This window comes from Phaethon aethereus, assembly GCF_964289735.1.
Source record: "Phaethon aethereus genome assembly, chromosome: 2".
Lineage (NCBI taxonomy): Eukaryota > Metazoa > Chordata > Aves > Phaethontiformes > Phaethontidae > Phaethon > Phaethon aethereus.
The window spans coordinates 95,364,558-95,387,307 of NC_138582.1; the positions used below are offsets into that span (position 1 = coordinate 95,364,558).

Below are 22,750 nucleotides of genomic sequence, written 5' to 3' on the forward strand. Positions count from 1 at the left end.
GCCTACCTACTTCAGCAGCCTGACCCTGTCCTCTGCTGGGCCTGGTACATACTCTACCCGAAGACATCCACAGTGGAGAAATTGTCTGTTGAAAAATAATTGTTTTGTTAATTTAACTCCAAAATGGGCACAGTAAAAGATAGTATGACCTTTAATGGGATTTTTCACAGAAAAGGGGCCATATGAACCAATTCATGGAAAAATGTATTTAAGATTATAACCATAAAGCTCACAACAAACATCTTTAGGAATCTTCCAAGTTAGTCAAGTGAATGCTTTTTGTTAAGACTATTATATTAATGCACCTCCAGGAAGAACTTTCCCTCTCACTGAGGATGTTTAACAGAAGGAGTAAGAATCAGCACAACAGTAATTAAATAATTCTATTTATTTATTCATTAATACAGTATTTCCTTTCCCACAGATGAATAAAAAGAATCACTCATAATAGATTTATTGAGGAGCTATCAAAATATGGTGCTATTGAATCTGTTCCTTCTTTTGGAAGACAATCTGCTTTAGTATTATTTAGAAACACCATTGCTGCCTACAGAATAATGAACCTTTTTTCCCCTCAACCTAAATATCCATAATGGATCCAAGGCACATAACATTGTATTAATTTTATGAACCACTTTTAACCCGGTACTCAGAACAGAAATATACCACATCAAAAGGTGTAAGAATTATTATTTGAAGAGAAAGTTTATTAATGATAAGGGCAGATTAAGCTATTGCCAGAAGGTGAATTATTCTACTGGTGAAGATTAGAGTTTTGATCTCTTCTGAAAGAAGCTGACAATAGCATTTACACATTCTTCAGATAACCACCTCTCCTTCAGGACTTCACACTCTTTACTGTTGACTGCATGGAGCTTCTCCTTTTCCATACTTCTCAACAGCTGCTTTGACACTGCCAAAGACTGGAGGAGAAAGAAAAGAACATTATGAAGTTATGTTTTCCATACCTTAATTTAATGTTTCAGAAAATAGCACAATAAACACATTGTAATTCAAACAGAGTTGTATTAACATTGTACTTTTTAGCTTTTAGTCAACCTTTTCGCTGGAAGTAATTATTGTATTTAATTACTAAGACTGCTAATAAGGTGGAGGAGGTTCATGGGAAGTTAAACAGCAGTCCACTAAGTACTCATAATCAGAGTAGATGGGCGTAAGATGTGAAACCTGTTCAACTGTCTGCAGTATCAAATGCAACCTACGTTATCAGCAGTTGGCACAAGTGTCTCCTCTTGTCCAGTGTAACTCAATACCATTGTGACTCAAGCAGTTTTGCAAAACCTAAATTAGTGAGCAGGATGACTGAATGCAACAAAAGGTAAAGCCACCCAGTGTCATCTTGAGCACCCACAGTGCACACTGTACAATTAATATCGTACAACCAGCAGTAAGGCTCTTAAACTATTGCCAAAGTAAAAATCTAAGAGAAGGCATCCAAGGCACACACACGGAGACTGCAAGGGGATTCATTAGTTTTTAAGGCTTTTCAGCCACTGAATCTCAGTGTACTGTGCAGTGTCTTATATTCAGCTGGGGTAGAAGAGAGGCAGCAGGAGAACACAGACAGAGCCGTGCCTGAAGAAAAATATATTGAGCCTTGTTATTTCAATTAAGGATGAAGTGAAACCAAGTAACAGGATAGGTTTGGCAGGAGTATTGGGAATGCTACAGGCTTACAAGACAGAGAAAAATTCAAAATACTGACATTTTTGGGGAGGCTTGCATAAGCTTCTAATCTTGCCCAAACTTCCTTCTGAAAAGTCCTGTCAGGGAAGACTTCAGTCACAAGTCCCTGGGCACAGGCTTCTGCTGCAGTCAGCTTTTTATTGAAAAGTAAAATCTCATTTGCCTATATGAAGAAAAGTAAAAAGTGTGATTCAGTGAGACACAAGACTTGAGTAATTTGACAGGAAAGGTACAAGCTTCCAAGTCACATTTATTTTACTCTGTTGCTCATTAATGTCTGCCCTCTGAGAAGAACACAGACTCACAGATGAGGTGAGGTTGGAAGGGACCTCCAGATATTGTCTAGTTCAAAACCCCTGCTCAAGCAGAGTCAGCTGGAGTAGGCTGCCCAGGACTCTGTCCTGTTGGGTTTTGAGTACCTCCAAGGTTGAAGACTTCACAGCATCTCTGCACAACCTGTTCCACTGTTTCACCACCCTCACTATAATTTTTTTTTTTTTTTTACGTTCAGATGGAATTTCCTGTGTTTCAATTTGTACCCCTTTCCTCTTGTCCTGTCACTGGGCACCACTGACAAGAATCTGTCTCCATCTTCCTTATACCCTCCCATCAGTTATTGATAAACATTGGTAAGATTTCCCCAAGCCTTCTCTGCTCCAGGAAAAACACTCCCAGCGTGCTCAGCCTCTTCTCACATGTAATGTGCTCCAGTGCCTTAATCATCTTTGTGGCTCTTCACTGGGCCTGCTCCAGTATGTCCATGTTTCTCTTGTAGCTGAAGCCCGGACCCGAACACAGCACTTCAGCTGTGGTCTCACCAGTGTTGAGCAGAGGGGAAGAATCTCTTCCCTCAACCTGATGGCAATGCTCTGACTAATGCAACCCAGGATACTGTTGGCTGCCTTTGCTGCAAGGGTGTGTTGCTGGTTCACGGGCAACTTGTTGTCCACCAGGACACACAGGTCCTTCTCTGCAAAGCTTCTTACCAGAGAGTGAGCCCCCAGCATGCACTGGTGCGTGGGATTATTTCTTCCCATGTACAGGACTTTGCCTTCTCCTTTGCTGAAGTCTGTGAGATTCTCCAATTCTACAGCCTGTCAAGGTCCCTCTGAATGGCAGCGCATCTGGTGTATCAACCATTCCTCTCAGTTTTGTATCATCTGCTGAGGGTGTACTCAGTCCCATCATCCGAGCCATAATAAAGGGATTAAATAAGTATTAAACCCAGTATCAACCCCTGGGCTACAACACTAGTGACTGGCCTCCAGCTCCTATAGTTCACCAAGAGTCTATATGGTTTTTTGAGGAAAGCTTCAAGGTTGTCACCTGCAATTACCCCATCATAACTGTGTTAGTTCACTTCCTGCAGTGACTCTGAGATTGCTAGAACATATACTGGTAGATTATATCTCACTGAATAGATGACTCTTGATAATTGGATGCTTATGAGCACTTGCTCTACTCCTTACAGATTTAACCCCTGCTCAACAAAAATACATTACATTAATGCAGGCAACAATATACATATTTGAAACTATTCATTGTTTTCTGTGGGATATCAAAAGAAGCAGAAAGGGAGTTACGCCATTCTAAGAAAAGTAAAACTTAGATTCTGCTGTCTCTCCTTTTTTTTTTTTCCTGTTTTTTCTTTTTTTTTTTTTATTACTATTATTTAGTTTCCTTCTTTCTAGAGAAGAGAAAATAAGAGTATGGACAGAAGACCAATATATATTAGAACAAATCAGATAATTTAAATCGTTTGGAAGCAACTACATAAATGGATTGCTTCACATTCACATTTGGAAAAATGGTTTCCCACAGGGTTGGCAGAAACCGTTGCAACGCTTGCTACCTGATCCAGGCAGCCTACCAAGGCATTTCTTAAGAGTGCTCTTATTTTCTTTTTCAATCCGTCTTTACTCATCCCCTCCCATTGCTATAAGAAAGATACAACCTTTTGCCACACAGAAATTGTCTCAAGAAGGTGGAGGAAGCCATGAGAAAGAAAACCTTCGTCAGTATCACAGTGTGGCTTTACAAGTGGTCAGTACTCTGTTACTGTGCCTGTGCTGACACTGTCATTACACTTGATCTTTGTTTCAAAAGACGTGAACAGGAACTTTCTTTAAGGACTCTTGCTGTGACTCCCCTTGCTCTTACAGCTGGAGGACACCAACACGCTGTGGCGGACTGACGCGTGGACTTTGTCTTAAACATTCCGTGGTACGGAGGCCTGCAGAGCAGAGCTATGGTGCAGGCATGGTGGTAAATACGGCACTTGACGAGGGCACCCCAACCAATGACCCCCCCAAGCATGCGAGATGCAACACGGTCGTCGCGTGGGCACTAAGGGCATGCCGTTTCCTCGGGCAACCGGAGTGAAAAGGCGGGACTAAAAAGTATAAAAGGCAGTGCTCACAGTGGCTGGGGGGGACCCTCACCACCCAGGAACAAGAAGAATCAAGAGGACCAATGGGACGCTGCTGGATCCACAGATGGTGATATCTTTTTCGTTTGTCTCTGTCTCCTCATCTCTTTGACAAATTGTGAAAGACATGTTGCACAGGACTTGTTGGTCTAGTTGGATTGTTTAACGTTAGAGTAGTTGCCATTGAGTTATTCCATGGAACCTCATGCCTTGCATTTTTGTACTATTAAATTGTTAAATTGGTTGGCTGGTGACGTTTCACCTTAATTCAGTCCAGGGGGATCACGAACCTGGTCGTTGGTCCCAAGGGGAGGGAGGTTGTCCTAAATGGCTCCTTTTGGGCCGCGACACACACAAAGGTCAGATGATCCCACATACAGTGCAGACATTCTTACCTTAGCTAAGCCCATGATTTTTGGAAACAGGTAAGAGGAACATCCTTCTGGGCTCTGTCCAAGTTGACTAAATGGGCTGTGAAACGTAGCCTGGGGAAAAAAAAAAAACAAAGAACAAAACCAAGCAGATGTCACAACAGAGTGCAGGAGTAAAGTACTAGGATTTAGTTTTCATTGTCAAGCTTCTACTGTGACAGAGTTCACCAGAGATACATTTTAACCATTACCTTAATAGTCTTCATAATACCATCCAGTAACAGTGCTTCATCCTCTCAATGCACCTAAGAGCTGACTTTGAATAATTCAATTCCCTTATCATAACCCCATTGATGATGTTACCTTATATGAATACAGTGCTTGGAAAAACTAATTTGCATGTGCAAAATCTTTACAGAAAAGATGCACATACACATCTGTGCTAAAAGTTATTAAATACATAGTCCAAATAACTTAAGAGGTAAAGAGTTTCATTGTGCTTTCTGAAGGCACACGAAGTTTATTCCACTCCTGAAAAATTCAAGTAATTGAATCTGATTTTCTCAAATTTTATGCAAATTTAAAAGAACCTGTCGCAGAAATGCATCATGGGTTCATATAAAACAATACCCTAAAGTTAGAACTGAACTGCAGAATTTTATGTTTTGACAACTTACATCAACTTTAAGCAAGGAAGACAAAACGCTTGCCTTTATTTCCAGTTAAAAACATGAACTGATACACAAAGAGTGCACAAGTTGCCAATGCAGCTTTCACTGCAATAGGAGGTAATCATCCCTTACTGAACCGCAGACAGCCGTACAGTAAGACAGATCAATAGACTTCCTAGGAAGAAAGTGACATCAGAAAGTGACGTATCATTGTAAGAAAAAATTAGACAACATCTGCCAGCATACAGGCTAGTGTAATTGGTCCTGCTTTAGCAAGGGGAGATGAACTATACCAGGGGTACAAACTGGTGCCCCAGGAACTGGAGCAAAATCAAGTACAGAAGGCAATGTTAACTGACTGCCCAAAATACTGATCTGTTGTCAGACTGGGCTGTGCAGTGTCCCATAAATGCAGCTGGCAATGATCTGCTCTGGGAATACCTGTCTGAGAATAAAGCCAGATCCTGGACATAGCAAAGCTGGCCACTTCTGGAGTAGGTAGTCAATGCTTAAGGCACTCCAAAAAAACTACTGGAGAACGTGAAATTAAGTAGCAATTTGGATGAGAATGACCTTACTGCACAGGAGTTCATAATCCTGGAAAGGGAAGAATAGAGAACAATCACCTTTGAGAAGGTTTCAACAAACTTGAAGTTAATAGGAAAGATCTCATGAAGACTAATCTAAGTGAAAAGCTAGGTTAGACCCTACAGAAGTCCTCAAAGAACTGTTACCAAGGGCACAAGCAAAAGTTGTCCCAGTGCAGGTAGTAGTACTAACAGATTGTCTCAGCTAAATCATAAGCTCATCACTGAGTTTAAATACAAGCACACAGAAAGTGAAAACTACGTCAGATAACCAAGTATGAAACAAATACAAGCATGCATAAGCATGCAGAGAGTAAAAAACAGAAATACATGGCAAAAATAAGATGCATTTACCAATGATTATGTATACAAGCAGTAAAAGGAAGTTCAAGTATGAATCCTTCAGGAAAGGAGGATACTATTAACAGGTCAAAACATGTAATGCTTATTTGGATTAAACTTCAACTAAATCTATACTAACTTATGGCTGTAGGAGATATTATGCCAAGAGGGAAGTGATTAAAATTCAAAATAGTCTCAATAAAGTGGAGAGGTACGAGTAAGAAGATGCTATTTAATATAGACAAGTTAAAGTTTGGCACTAATAATTTGATATATAGTATACGGTACACGATAGGGACAACTGTTTAACTGGCAACTGTACAGCAAGGGGTCAGGGTGTTATAGCAGATCACAAGTATGTAAATTAAATAACATTCTGGGATGTCAATTCTGAAAACAGAAATACAGACTGCAGAATGTGGAAGAACTTCTGTTCTTCCGCTCTACTTTGCATCAGTAAGATATGCGCTGGAGTGATGTGTCTGGTTTGTACCACTAAGCTTAAAGAGACACAGAACAACTGGAAGGCATCCCCAGGAATGTGCCTGCAGGCCTAAGAAAGCACATGAAGAAAAACTGAATTAATTGCAGCTGTTTAGCTCAAAAAAAGAAAAGATTGAGACAGTGGATGTAAACCTGAGATACATCTAGCAGTCTAAGTACACTGATGGCCAAGGACACTTACGGCTATTGTAAGGGAAGATGAAAACAGTTTGCTCTTTAAATTCAGGAACAAGAAACAAGAAACCCTGCAGCAAAAAAAGATTAGATGGGAGGAGAGGAAGAGGGAGAACCCAACAATTTTCCAGTAAAAGAACAGATCTAGGGACCAGAATACAGTGAATAAATGTTGCACCTTATACAAGCATATGTCAGGAGTGACACAGTCCTAGCTGATCCTGTTATGGGGCAAGCAGGAGGAGTTGGTCACTTGCATCTCAATTTTCCTAAGTCTCACACTGACAAACCCAATCCAGCAGGGACTGTGAGGAAAAATCTGACACAGCGCTGAAGCAGGAGTCAAAGGGTCTCCAGCCTTAATGACTCTGTGATTCTGTGAAAGTACCATCCTTCGTAGACAGTTCTGCAAGCAAAAGCCTGCCTAAAATTAATTAAGACCTTGGGTTAAGTTCTGTATCTGTTTAATAACCTTACACAAGTGAACAGCACAGAAAATAAAAAATAAGCCCTATAATGGGATTCTCTGCTATGCCTTATTATAGCTTTTGGTTATGTATTTGGCAAGTTACCTTAAAATGAATCTTAAGTTGACTAAATCAAGGCTTTTCCAAAGTTACCTTGGAATACAGAATAGATAAAATGCCAGTTACTGCACTTCCATTCCATAACAATCTTTTGTGCCCCCACCCATACCCAAAAGGGGCCTTACAACCACCATTTCACACCAGCTACTCTTTACTTTACTCAATGATACAGTGAAGAGTTTCTAAACTGATAACCACAATTACAACAGGGAAATTCCATGCATGTTAACCGCTGGCTGATGCGCCCCTGTGCTGGTAATTAATACAGGTGTTCCTTGACGTGATATAAAAAGCCTTTATACTTGTGTGTTCTTTTCTGTCATATTATCTCAAACCAAATAATATTTGCTACAGAAAGAGGCTTAAAGACTGTGTTGGGATCAGCTATGTTATGTACTTACCCTGTCAGAAGCATAGACAATGTCACACAATCCAAGGACTGTTACAGAGATTCCAATAGCCGGGCCATTTACAACTGCAATCAGTGGTTTAGGAAAATCAATAAAATGACCCACGAACTCTCTAGAGAGAAGGAAAAACAGAATGTAAGAGACATATCCTAGCCTCTTTCATCAAATATAAACAACTTTCAACACACATTATTAGATACTGCATAACAAAACCCATGAACTAGATACTATGTAGCATATGTTTTTGTCCCTTTCCCAAATGAATTCTGACAAAGAAAATAAGAAGTATTTGAAATACCTGCATTTCCTTTCCAACTAAGGATCAAAAGATGTACAGGACAGCACAGCTTTCCTAGCTCCTGCAATTAAGTTATGAAAGTGCCATCCTCTTCAGCTACAGTTACTGAACACAGCTCACAAGAGCAGTCTTTTGCCCTGTTTATCAGTCTGCCTATACATCCATCCCAACTCCACCCATGGGATATCCATTCTCTTCACAGATTCTGTTCTGCAGTGAAACCCCAGCAGGCACCAAAATTGTGATGCTACCTCAACACAGAATTTCCTAGTGCTGCGCTGCCTGGGTTTGAGAAACTGTTTTTTGTTTCATTTGACAGCTACTTCTCCATCAGAGGTGCAAACTATATTCTCAAAATACAGTATTTTTCAAAAGCGAACAGTGTTGTAAAAACTCCACTTTTCTGGAATCTCTGTGCACCAGTTGTAATGAAGCACTGTGCTTGTGCAATAACAGCAGCATAGCAAACAGTCTTCTCACAGGAGCAAGATGAAAGACCATAAAGTAGATGTGAGACTACGCATTGCATTGAACGCCCTACAAAACACTGCAGGCTGGAACGCCAGACACCACTGAATAACATCTTTGCAACAGATTCGGACTGCACGATTATCACTTTGTTGCAACTGTGACCCACAGACAGCTTGCCTAAGTAAAAGCTGCAAGACTGAGTAGTGTACTTGCAGTTCATCTTTAAAATACGAATCAAAAATATTGTTTGCTTTTCTGTGTATTTTAGATTTTCCGTCAATTGCAAGTGCTTGAGGAAGCAATCTGACTTGCAAGCATCTCTCAAATGTAATCATCACATATAGAAGTAAAAGAGAAGACAAAATCTGCTTAAATAGGGAAGAAAGAAACAAGTTGGTTGTCCCCAAAAAAAACATTTCACCCACTGTGTCAGATGATGCCCCTGATCTCCTTGGCCTTAGGAAATAAGGTAGATTCAGACTCAAAGACAGAACCAAGATCTCAGAATTTCTGGGCAATTTTGAACAAGTTCATTATACCTTGTCTATTCAAAGTCTGACAGTGAAGGTATTTTGGCATGTCCTGCTCGTGTAGACACTGTTGGATATCAAAAAACCCACAAATTTTTCATTGCAGCTTACAAACTATACAGTCAAAATCAAGTTTTTGTCATTATATCTGCATGTACTTTGGGGACTAAAAAATAAAATTGAGTCTTTAGTATCACTGTACTTAAACAGATTTATAGCATTCATCTCATTTTGTCATTTATTTCACACAATTAATACTACTTCTCCCGTATGATCTTTGTGTTTATGCACATGTTGAGCCCTTAGATACAATCATCTCAATGGATGTACATAGCATAACTGGGTCCCTGCTGTCATGTTTTCTAGTAATGCCTGCAAATTATATTTTACCCATTACAGTAACTTATGCATATGTGAAACCAAGATGTTCTACTTGAGTAATACTGCTCCATCTTTTGCCATCTTCTCCATTTCACCGGGTTGGATATTCGTAAAATTATTCAGATCATTTCCACTACTATAGTAGTCTCCATTTCCTGCAGAGAACACATATGAATAAATGCACCGATGGTTTCTGAGTAGATAAGAGAAGCTTCCATTTATTACACTTACAAAAGAATTTCATTCTAAGTGTCTAACATTATTAAGTAATTAGAGGGATTGTCTAAGGTATACACACTACCTTAAAGGATATCTATGGTTTAAAAATAAGTTTTGACTGACAAGTCACTGAAAAATTATGGGTAAAAAGCCAAAGAATATTAAATTTGAAAGATTTGGGGGAAATAATTATTTTTTTCCATCTGACACTGTTACAGAAAAAAGAAATTTATTTCCCTCCATAATTGCTCAGGTTTTTTTTCCTGTTAATTTACAATCATTCACACACTAAGATGTGAGAAACCTTTTTTTTAAACAGGAAATTGGAAATGTAAGTTTATGCATCTCCCTTCAGACTGATGAAGGAATCAAAAGTAGGCAGAATAACCTATTTAACATATTAAATATGTGGTAGAAGTTTCACATTTTTTATGACCAGTTAAGGAAAAGGCATAGCATTTTAAGGATAAGACTGACCACACTGCATTGAAATCATTGTACTGAAAGATGTATTCTTCAATAAGCAGCAGATAACCTGTTAGTGAATGTGTAAGTTAGTTTGAGGAGTATTTAAAAGCTAGACTGCATGATTTAATTGTCTAAATTGTCCTATGTTCCATGAGGACATTCACAGGAGGGGACCTTTCACTGGTTAGCACATCCATTACTTTACGCTGCTCTTATTAACTACGTAAAATGGAACAGAAACATTTGTGCACGTGTGTTTGCTATCTACTCCTAGCTATACATGTGTTAGATATTCCAGTTGTGTGAACTACCCTTCTCATTTTGTGAGGGTTGTTGCGCCTAGTCATTGCTACTGAAAGGAAATTCAGCATCCTGGGAATACAAGGTGTTGGTAAAGACGACAGTGGAGAAGAATATGCATGCAATTACCTCAGAAGTAATGAGTAAACAGACTTAAGCTCAAATTCACCTTGCATCCACACTACTTAGCTGACAGCCAAAGCTCAAGCTTTGGCTAATTTCCTCAACACACACCTATCTGCAGCAAGGTGGGCCAGACAGACAGCGCCTGCCCTTAGCCGTTCTGTCCCTCCCACCTGCCCTTGCCACTGTGTCGTTCGGTCAGCAGAGACAGGCCAAAGGGTCCTCTAGAGCATCCAAATGACTCCCCAGAGCAGCTAGACTTCACAGGCAGCATGAGTTTGGGCTGCCCTTTCACATTGTCGCTGCAGTCACCCAGCTAGTCACATTTGCTGACTGCAATGTATACAGCTGGGCTAGGTTGCAGTTTGCCTGGCCAATCCTTTCCTATGGCAGTCACAGAAAAAAACCATCAACATAAAGTATCAGGTTTTTTTCCACTGATCATAGAAAGTTTACACGGCATACTTACCTACTGGCCATGCCAGTGCAGGACTTGAGGGGCTTGTTTTTAGTATGTTCCAATGTATTACAGAGGTAAAGAAAATTGATTAAACCATACCAATGGACTTCAAAAGCAGTAGTGAAGATGCTGTGCAGCAGATATATCAGCTATGCAAAAGTAATAAAGCCCTTAGGAGTATTCCATGTCTATCTTCTCATTTCAGAAAGATGTTTTGATGTAACAGCAAGCTCATTAAAGAATTTGAAACACCACCTTGAAAGAATTTTGCCAAAACACTGTAGAAAATCTTTGGTCTATACTAGAGGAAAGAATTTCCTCAGTTACACTATTCTATCTTGGTCTAAATACAGGTAAGATAGTTTATGTCAGTACTGTACTTTGACATAATATAAAATAAATCTAAGAAAGGCATATAAAGTATGGTACCAGTAATAACTGCTATGGTAGAATCATCTTTTCCAGCTTCTTCAAGCGCTTTGATAATTTCTCTGTACATCTGCACAAAATGACAACAAAGTACAAATGTGATGCTGCGGAAGATTGTAAAAAGGAGATTCACACTGACAACAAGGAACTTGAAAGACAGATTAACTATGGTCCCTTTATGTATGGAAAAAAATTTGCATCCACACAAAGTTAAGTATTACATGTGAGGTATTTCTGACCTTAAAGACACATGCTTGCAATACTCAAGAGTTCGATGCAAATCAAAGGACAAAATAAGGTCCTTTGCAAAATAGCCATTAACTGGAAACAGCTAGTTTTAAAAGCTGAGAAGTAGTTTAAGTGGGAAAAATAATATATTAAAGAATTAGCAGCAGTGGGGTGAAGTCCCTGTTCTGGTTATCTTTGCAGTTGTGATACGGGATGATCATGTTTCCAACAGGATGGACTTCCTCAGGAAGACAGCTATGGGAACAGGAAGACTATGTAGACATTCACATGACAGTGCTGAGCCAAAGTATGCTGCACACATGCTTTGTTATACACAAGGCTACAGTCAAAACTTGTACCCACAAAACAGGCTAGTCTTCCTGCAATTTGCCACTTTAGTTTAGTGCAGACCGTAATCCTGTAAGTGGGGAAAAACCCAAAAGACACAGAAAAGCCCAATCTGTAAAATCTTAGCTGAATGGTTTCTTTTTGTACTGCATATTTATTCCTTAGGTTGTCATCGGAGTCAAGATACAAAGCCCTCATAAAATTCAAACCACCATGCTTCAGTCAGTTCTCCTAAACTTGTAGTAATGATTCTTTAAAAATCTAACTAGCTTACCCAGGAAAGAAAAAATAATTAATCTTCCAAAGTTAATTTCTTTACCTTATGGTTGATGGCATTTTTCCTATCAGGTCGGTTAAACATTATCTTTGTGATACTGTTTTTGGTGGTAACTAGTAGTGTTTCATAGCCATCATGTCTGCTCTCTTCTGGAGAAGCATCTTGCTTCTTGCCAGCAGATTCTGCAGAGATCAGACTTGAGACAAGTTCAGCATATTTCTGTCTAGCATTATCCTGTAATGAAAGAAAAGAAAAAAAGAAATCACAGAAGATTATCAAAGGCTGAAATGGAAGTCAGTTTGTCATGCTATTCATAAAATGGGTACCTGGGGCTGGGGAGGGAGGACTCTGCTTCAAGACAAAAGGAAAAAAAAAAATCTCAATTAGAAAGCATTCTAATTAGGATAAGAGGAGGAACATGCTGTATTTAAACACTGCAGATCATGCTTTCAAGTCATCTGAAAAGCAGCAGCAATGGATCTGCAAAATAGAAGTGCGCAGATGCTGGGATGATGACATTTGTTTTGTTGGAGAAGTGCCTCCATCCACACCTAAGACTACCAGAGAGTTCTTTGTCATATTGCCAACATTTACACATTTCTATGGATCCTTTGTTTCTCCTTTCCAGTTGGACATTTCTCCAGCAAAATAAAAGTTTTTGTTTTAGTACATGTGTTGCTGAAAATAAGAGTGCTGAAATGGGCCTATGGCATTTAAAATTGCTTGAAGACACTAGTTTTCATTTAGCACAAACATGACATGCAAAAGCCTAAAGAATCCTGCATCCCTATTTTGACAGTAAGCAATGATTTAAAAGAATTGTAAATTCTTGGTTGTTACAACCTATTTTCTTGAAAGGATAATATACTTTGAACAATTCTATAATCCACAATCTGTAGCAGGTGAAATTGTCTATTCCTTCTCCACTCTAAATTTAAAAGCAGATTCTTATTCCTTAAGTGTTTCTTGGCTATTCCTAAAAGCTGCAGAGCAATCTCAAAAAAAACCCAACAAAACAACAAAACCAACAACCAAAAAAACCCCCAAACAAACAAACAAAAAAACCCCAAAAATCAAAACACACCTCGAAAGCAGCACAAGAATATGTTATGTTCAGTCTGGAGAAGAGGAGGCTGAGGGAAGACCTTATCACTCTCTTCAATTACCTGAAAGGGGGTTGTGGCGAGGTGGGTGTTGGTCTCTTCTCCCAAGTAACTAGCGATAGAACGAGAGGAAATGGCCCTAAGTTGCACCGGGGAGGTTTAGACTAGGTATTAGGAAAGATTGCTTTACTGAGAGAGTGGAACAGGCTGCCCAGGGAGGTGGTGGAGTCACCATCACTGGAAGTGTTCAGAAAACTTGTGGACATGGCACTTCAGGACATGGTTTAGTGGGCTTGGTGGTGTTGGGTTGATGGTTGGACTTGATGATCTTAAAGGTCTTTTCCAACCTCAACGATTCTGTGATCATTGCAACATGCAAGCATGTTTTCTTTTAAAGAAAAAAAAAATGCAAAACCCCCCTCTGTATTAAGTAATATCTTTGACTGACCTCAGAAGCTAGCCCTGAACAGAAGGCCTAATGTAGCAGTGACACAGCTGGTTTGCAAAGCTTATATTTCCTTTGTTTAATAGTAGCTGAAGAAACTGTGGTAGCTATATGCGATGTCAGACTTACTACAGTCTGCATGAAAAAAACGCTTATGTATCTTTGCATCTATATTCTTCCTGCTCACTTCATCTGAAGTAAAGACTTCTCTAAAGGTTATGAAAGGTAAAGATGTCAAGATATACTGACAAAGAATGACCACTTTCTTCTAGTCTTTTAGTCAGTGGCATAAGAGACTGACTTTTTAAAATGACAAACTTGTCAATATGCTAGATTCACAAATTTGCTCTTTGTTGTAAGAACTGAGAAGATCAATCTATCTTTCTCAAAGGGAAAAGCAGACTAGAACATTGTGTGAAAAACGGTTTTAATTTATAGTCAACACATACATAAGATATCTTACACTGGTACAGGCTGGTAGTAATAATGCAGAACTAGGCTTACACAGTGAAAAAAAAGGCCAAACATTGGAGCAGTGAAATGACTGCAGAATACAGTGCAAAACATTTTGGTGTCTGAAGCAGAGCTGCTCAACTAGCATAGAATGTATTTAGACATCAGCCATTCACTTACAGACCAGGCATTTCAAAGTAGAGTAATCTACAAACTATCCAAGTGAAATTATAGGTATTGTCACCTGAGGCAAATTGCCAAGAGAATTCCATGCATCCCACTTGGCTTTCTTGACAAAGTCCAGCATACCTGGTTTTGGAGAATTGCAAGGACCTTCGGTAGCCTGAAAAGAAAGTGAAACAAAACTTATTTAAACCTTTGATTACAGTTCAGATGCCTTGGTAGAAAAGATGACAACTGTTAGGAATATTTATCTGATCAGGGTACAGAATTCAACTCTGAGACAGAAGGAATACCTAGTCATTGGGCAACATTCAGACAGTTCACATACCATGAAGTTTTCAATGTCAGCTATTTCCTAATATCCAGTGCTGGGTTTTCAGAAGTGCCTAACCAGTATGAGACACTAGTTTCCAAAATGCCCGTGCATGTTAAGTTCTCCTATCTCAAAAACTGTGGAATTTTTATACTTGAAAAGAAAGTTAAAGACTTGTAAGCTGTGTGAACAAAGAAACCATTGCACAGGATCTATTAAACTGGATCTTACTTCAAAGTTGGCTCTACTATGAGCAATGGCTTTGAACCAGTTGAACCACAAGAGTCTGAGCTATCTTGAAGTATTCTATGATCAGTTTTCCTGAAGAAAAGCACACTATCAGAGAGAAATATTTCAAGTGGGAGGTGGGAAAGAAAGAATACATTTATGAGCTCATTATTATTAATTAGTAAAATTACCCAGAGCAGCCAGCTGTCTAAGTTTTTATTTAAAGGAGTGATTGATTACCTTCCTCAACTTATCAAGCCACAGCCTGTACTGACCCCGCAGCCAATATTGATCCACAAATACTTCCCCAAATACGGGTACAAGCTCTGCTAAGGACTTGCATTTATTTCTACAAAGGTCTCCTTCCATGCTGTAGTAAAGAATAACCTTCACTGAAAGTGCGGAGGAACAACGACCACACAAAAAAAAAAAAAAAAAAAAAAACCACAACAGAAAGAAAGAAAAAAACCCCAGAAATCAACCTTCAAATATCAACACCATTATGTTATAGGCCCAGCTGACTGACTGTAGATACAACAAATTTAAGAGGAAACATGTGGCATACTCTTTTTTCCTAGGCATAAGCCATGTTGCGAGCTGCATCAATATATGCTATATTATATGGAAGGCATCACACAACTGATGTAAATTGGCTCTATTTCTTTGAATAAAGGTTTCTATTCAAAGCATGATTTATGAGGCGAAATAGGTTTGGCTTCCCTCAGAATTCAGGCTGGGTTCGAGAGGCTGGCATTTCAAGAACAGAATTTGAGCACTTGAAATGAAGAGCTTGTTAAAACACAATACATTGGAACAGCCCCTGTTTTAAGTAAACATTTTACAAGTCCATCCCCTCAGATTACAAATGCCCCTTATGAAACAAAATAAGTCAAGCCTACCTGTTTAAACAAAGCGTAGAGTTTCAACTTCGTTTCATTCCCTGGATCCTTTTTCAAAAGCTTCAGTTGTTCTTGAGCCTTTTCAAAGTCTTTCTGGCTGACTTGCATGCTGGCTGCAGTCATGTGCAAGTGAATTGCTGGAATGCAAACAGCTTGCGCTCGCCTGTTAGTAGGTAGAAAAAAAGTCCTATTGCTTGGTTTTTGTGTAAGACTAGACGAGAAACAAATATGCTGCTTTTAAAAGACATTTAAAGTAAATGTAAAACATTAAATATTTGCACCTGCACCTGTTAAAACAACAACAAAAAGCAAGATACTAAAAATTACAAGAAAGTTGCTTTAGAATTTTGCTTTAGCTACAACATAATTAACCCTTGCAGAATATGACATTATCTCTCTCTAGTATGTAAAGTGCTAGATTTAATGATGCCAGATGACAAAGAAACTGTGCAATAATATACCAGATGACCATATATAGACTACTAAATGGCAGTAGCAGTAAACTAATGTTTTACTCTTTCTGGAATAAATCAGAGCCCTACAGGTTCTGTCCATGACAAACAAGTAAGAAATATGGAACTTTTTTATTAATGGTTTAAAACTCTGTATGCAACTGTCCTGGTTTTGGCTGGGATAAACTTAATTTTCTTCATAATAGCTGGTATAGTGCTGTGTTTTGGATTCAGTATGAGAATAATGTTGATAACACACCGATGTTTTTGGTTGTGGCCAAGTAGTTGTTGTGCTTACACTAAGTCAAGGACTTTTCAGCTCCCCATGCTCTGCCAGCGGGGAGGTGCACAAGAAGCTGGGATGGGACACAGCCAGGACAGCTGACCCAGACTGGCCAAAAAGATACTGCGTACCGTATAATGCCATGCTCAGTACCTAAACTGTAGTTGGCTGGGGGGAGAGAATGGCTGCTCGGGGATGGGCTATCGATCACCAGGTGGTCAGTGTCCTGGTTTCATCTAGGCTAGAGATAATTTTCTTCACAGAAGCTAGTGTGAGGCTGTGTTTTGGATTTGGGATGAGAAAATGTTGATAACGTGCTGATGTTTTGAGTTGTTGCTGAGCAGTCAAGGACAGTCCAGCTTCTCGTGCTGGGCTGCCAGCGAGAAGGCTGGGGGTGCACGGGGAGCTGGGAGGGGACACAGCCGGGACAGCTGACCCAGGCTGTCCAAAGGGATATTCCATACCATATGACATCATGCTCAGTATATAAAGTTGGGATGAAGAAGAAGGAAGGGGTTGAGGGACGTTTGGAGTTACGGCATTTGTCTTCCCAAGAAACCATTACACGTGATGGAGCCCTGCTTCCCTGCGGATGGCTGAACACCTGCCTGCCCATGGGGAGTGGTGAATGAATTCCTTGTTTTGCTCTGCTTGCGTGCGCGGCTTTTGCTTTACCTATTAAACTGTCTTTATCTCAAACCATGACTTTCCTCACTTTTACTCTTCCAGTTCTCTCCCCCATTCCACCGTGGGGGAGTGAGCGAGTGGCTGCGTGGGGCTTAGTTGCTGGCTGGGGCTAAACCACAACAGCAACATTAACAGCCTTATATGTTTATGAATTAAAATGAGTATGCAACCTGTCTGTTTTTTGTGATCTTTTGAAGTTTTGGTGTTTGTATCTAGAAACACTTCAATCTGAAAGCCTGGTTTTCCGATCAGGGCAGCATAAATGAAGGCTAATTTCAAAATACACTTTGGAAAAAGACTGACTGTAAAACAGCCTGTAGACATTTGAAAAAAAAAAAGAGGTGGTCGAAATACTCTGGGAGAAGAACACTCCACCAGGAAAAAAGGTAATTCCATAAAAAAAACCCAAAACAACAAACCCAAACCCCATTCCAAAGAACCAAACCTAACCCTACTCAATAATTCTTTGTAAAAGCAGGTTTATTTCAACAGAGTTTGGAATCAAAAGCCAAGAAGTCTAACAATTTTGGCTTTTTTCAATAGGGCAAAAGCATGTCGTCTCAGCTTTCTTTGGTTAATTTATATGTTAAGTATTTTTACTACTTTTAAAATGTTAGCAGTTTATGTATGAACATTCCTTCTCTATTTTAGTAAAAAAAGAACCCCCTAACTCTCCCCACTCTAACTTACAGACACAGCTGTCATGTTAGAACATCATAACCAGTCACATTTGAAAAATTAATGATTATCTCAAACACAGACCGATAGAATGTTTAATCATTAATCTGCTAACATTTCAGTTACAGAACCATCATTTAAAAATCATACCTAACATGAAAATTCTGCCTTTTTATACACACCTAATGAGAATTTTAGAGAAATTCTACTGCCTACTGCAAAAACATCCTCACTGCTCTTATTTAAGTCTTAAATAAAAGGTATTTTCTGTTGCAAACCTAAAAGTTACAGGCAGGAAGTGTGAAAAATGCCAACTGTGTCCAATGAATTTTATTACTCTTTCATTTCATGCAGGTAGAAGGTTTTAGCTCTCTTGTAAAAATGTTTGTAATAGGACATAAAACCAATAAATCTTATCTAAGTTCCTGGTATTTTGGGGCTACAGAGTTTGAATTACAGAAAAGGAAAGAGTATTTTTGGTTATACAAAGAAATTCTTTCAAAAAGAAAGAATTCCAGAATCTACTTCAAAATCTTATGCTAGCAAGAAGTAATCTATCTGAACAATACGAAAGGGAACGGGCTATCAAAAAAGGCTGCAAGAACAGAAAGTCATCTTACCTAAATTGATCAGCTGTAGACCTCTATTAACATAGCAGCGCACCCAGACAGACATGGGTTAACCATCCGCCAGTTCAACTAACATTCAAACTGATGTGTTCAGAAGACTGTCAGAGTTCAACAAGTTTATCCCTTAACCAACTGGGAGGCTATTTAGCCAACTTGTGGACTTCACCTCCAGTGTCAATGAAAGCCCTTTGACAGGAAAAAGTGTACCTAAACTGATACAGGTATTTACAGGTACTTAAGAGGTATTAAGTTTTTTAATACTGAGTTTCTTTGATTAGTTTTTGTCCTGGAGTGACAGAACATGGTGTTCACTTCAGATCCTACGTTTTTAAAGTCACATTTACAGGAAGAAGTAAATGAGAGTGCAACAAGACGACTGGTGGTTTCTTTTGGTTTGGTGATTTTTTTTTACCTCCAATTTTGCTAGCCATCTTTGGAACTACTTGAATGCTGCTGTTCCCAAGATGATCCATGTATTTGGTACGTATTTTTTTTGTCATTTAGGAAGTGATTATACTGAAGTGGATTCAATGTTTAAAAATGGAAATTTGGGTTTACAACATGTTTGACAATCTGCACTTCACTCCAGCTTGGCTATGGTCAATATTACAAATAGGTTTTAGGAATCTCTTCTATAAACAATTTGATAGTGACTAATTAATAAAAGTTGAGGATGGACAGCTGGGGAAAGAGGAACAGCATAGCAGCCAGTCTGAATGTATTTATGCACATATATTCAAGCTTAAGGGTTTTTGGCATTTAGCAGACCACAAGTACTCTTCCTTATTAAGGATGCAAAGTGGACAAGTTAGAAGAGGACGAGAAAACAATGAGGTGAAGAAAAAAAAAAAATATCTGTCTGGGCAAAAGTGGAATGATCTTCCAGTAAGTCCAGACTCAGAGCTACTTTCTTTTGCTGTTTGGTTATATCCAGTTTTACTTCTTAGCTACAAAAATGTTTGGGTAAAATGCATTATCTATCCACTTCAAATAATCCATCTTTCATTCTTCTTTTCCTCCTTAACTACTGCTTTGTAACGAGATTGTGCAACTCAGCTGTTTATTAAAGTCTGAAGTTTATTGGAAAAGGCTTATTTTCTTTAGTTCTTCCTTGCTGCTTGTAGTTCAGTTCTCTGCAGGATATCTATGATTCACTCCTTTCTCTCTGCCTTCTGATCTCAGAGGACATTTACTATACATCAGTGACAATTACCAGTTCTCAACATGCTAAGGCTAAGCGGACTGCTACTATTTCTCTGTTAAAATAACAAAGGATGAAAACGCAAAGGAAAAAATAAGTAATTTTACAATTTATTCATCTTGGGCAGGATCTCATTCTTCAGAGAGACACGAATAGCAGGAGCAGAGCTCCTTGACCCCAAGTAGATCACACAGAGAGTGAGGAGGAAATGACTTGCCACCTGTCAGCACACAGAACAGCACTGCCATCTCTGGGATGCAGTGACGATGTGCCACAATCCCAAAGACTGAGGAGCAGGAGAGCTGATACTGAGCTGCTGTAGCCCACTACAGGGAGGACTTACTCCCTCCACCTGCTGCTCCCTTGCTCTGACACCAAATCCTTCTTACACCCTCCTGAGCAAATCCATGCCTCATTTTAGTGGTCTCACTGAAACCACACAAGATTTTTCCGAAACCACACAAAGGCAGGCAGAGAGCCTGGAACTTGACCTACAAACTACTGGTGTCAAACCTCCACTTGTTTCAATCCAAGCAGAAAAAGATATCTCAAAAAGGCAATCAAAATCCCCTCTGTATTCCTGCTACTCATCTGCTCACTGCAACGAAGCTAAACGATTTCTTTTGCAAAGCCTCCACTCTTTATCGCCCTGCACCTTGCTGGAATTAGCCACCACTGCCGCACTGCTACAAATTACCTTTGTTGCACTGGCACCCATGGAAGAGCGGTGAGGGCCCCGCAGCCTCCCCCAGCTGGGTAAAGTAACGGTTGCCATCAGAGGGAGAGAAGCAAGAGAAGTCACAACTTGGCAAAGCGGCCACAAAATCTACGACAAATACCTGTGCACTCCTGCAACATCATTCACTTGGTACTTCGCAAGCCGTACACTCTGAAAAGAGAAATAAATCCTGGGCATCATTGCCTGAACCTGAAACATCCAGGCTGACAATCATGCTATATTTATTCCCTTGCCTTGGACATCTCTTTTTCCCATTCAGTTATTCTGGATACCTTGCAAGCCCATCCTGTTCATTCTACCTGTTCACATAAACGTCTCTTTTCATTATGAACATTTAAACATAAGACTCTTAATTAAGATTTTTAAAGTCAATTACACTGAAAGGAGTTTCTCACTGTTTAGCAATGACTGCAAAGCCTATTAAAGACAGGGCCTCTCATTACAGTGTAGGTCTGTCATTTGCATAAGGACTTTTTATAGAGTTAAAAATGCAACCTTTTTGGAAAATGCTAGCTATTCACTTTCTAACTTTTAAAGCAACTTAGCAGTTTCCTCATTAAGACTAAACAAGCCAAAAGATCTCTTTGCATAGGAAACATCAGACATGCTCAGCCAAAGAAAGGGATGTATATACCTGAACTCCATCTTCCACTTACTTAATAAGGGTTTTCTTTTAAACATTAGTAGATCCTGGGGAAATAAAGCACAGACAAAAGCAGTTAAAAATCCTATTAGGATTAAAAGTAGCGGGTGGTGCTAGAAACACATGGGTTTAAAATTCCTGCCAGAACTGGAAAATGCTTATTTCACATGATTGTAACAAACTTTAGTGAGACAAGGACGAAAGAAGAATAGGAAGTGTTAACAGACAGAAATAAGCACTACATTAAACTGTCACGCAGATGAATCCTAGAACATATCTTTAATAGAAGATGTGGATATCTTTTGTACATTTCATGTAATCCTTCAGATAACGTATATACGACATCTCCTCTTTGCCATGATCACTATCTCAAGGTGCTGTGATCTTCTGCTCTGCTCTCCCCATACATTCCTCATGCAGAGCAGTCAGCAGCACAGTAACTGCCCCTTGCCCTGGTATTACAGCATCATAAAGTGTTCAATATTTCTACTCATGTTCTTTCCAACTTAAGAGATAATTAAACAGAATACTGTTTTACTGCTGCCACATAGAGTTGCGTGGGGTTTTGTTTTTTTTTTAGTTAGGATGCAAAACAATCAATTCCCACAACCCTCAAGGTGCCAAGTGTTTGGTTATAACCTAAAACAAACTTCTGATTCCATGCCTCTCCAGAGTCCCTGCAAGGAGACAACACGCATTGCCCAGCCCATCACTGCTTCTGAGGCGCCAGCCAGAGCCTCAACTGTTCTACAAGCTTCAGGAGTCTGAAACTTTTCCCAAGAGCTTCACTGGGTCTGCTCCAGCACCAGCAACCACTGCTCTGAGATGCTGCTCCAAAGGCAAGCAGGGGAACAACCAAATGAGACCTCCGCACTCCCTGTCCTCCTGCTGTTGGGACATGCACATCCACAGCAAGGGAAACACAAGACCTCCCTGCTGGGGTGACCAGGGTAGTCCTTGCCTGCTGGCACCTCGCCATGGAGTACTCCCATTCCAAGCAGAGTCTCAGGCTTCAGTCCCCCTGTTTCAATAGCACTTCTCCCATCTTGATCCTCCCTCAAAATTACTCCAAAATTATTAAAAAAATATGGATTTTTCTCCATGGAGGAGAAACAAAGGGATCTGGAGAAGGAATAGCAACTAATTATCATTAGTTCAACTACATCAAGGGACACAGGAGCACAGCTGGTGGGAAAGGTTGCCACCGCTGGCAGTTGCAGCAACTGTTAGGAAATGAGGCATGTGAGGGGAATAAAAACCATTATTTAAACCGTAACCATGAAAAAAAAAAAAAAATAAGTCGACCATCTGGAAAAAGAAATTCAACACAAGACATTGACTTTCTTATTCTCCCCACCCCTTCCCTGACTTCATATCAGAATCTGTAAAAAGAAGATTAAAAAAAAGGAAAAAGGAAGGTTGATAACCAAATAATGGCAATGAGCAAAGCATTAGCAGTACCACTATTTCATAGCTTTCTTGGTAACTAGGAAAATAATGT

General features: G+C 39.5%; 1 protein-coding gene across 1 annotated transcript in view; it reads right to left on the reverse strand.

The window, feature by feature from the left end:
- Positions 1-767: 767 nt before the first annotated feature.
- ECI2 (enoyl-CoA delta isomerase 2) overlaps positions 768-22,750 on the reverse strand; it is a gene marked incomplete at its 3' end in the record, with an annotated part of 34,740 nt that continues 12,757 nt past the window's right edge. Inside the window, exons 2-10 of the mRNA XM_081996788.1 lie at positions 15,938-16,100; positions 14,559-14,657; positions 12,356-12,547; positions 11,461-11,530; positions 9,514-9,616; positions 7,773-7,893; positions 4,531-4,620; positions 1,727-1,870; positions 768-923 (exon numbers count right to left, since the gene is read on the reverse strand). Of these exons, the coding sequence (XP_081852914.1) occupies positions 768-923; positions 1,727-1,870; positions 4,531-4,620; positions 7,773-7,893; positions 9,514-9,616; positions 11,461-11,530; positions 12,356-12,547; positions 14,559-14,657; positions 15,938-16,100 (1,138 nt within the window). The remainder of the gene's footprint in view (positions 924-1,726; positions 1,871-4,530; positions 4,621-7,772; positions 7,894-9,513; positions 9,617-11,460; positions 11,531-12,355; positions 12,548-14,558; positions 14,658-15,937; positions 16,101-22,750) is intronic.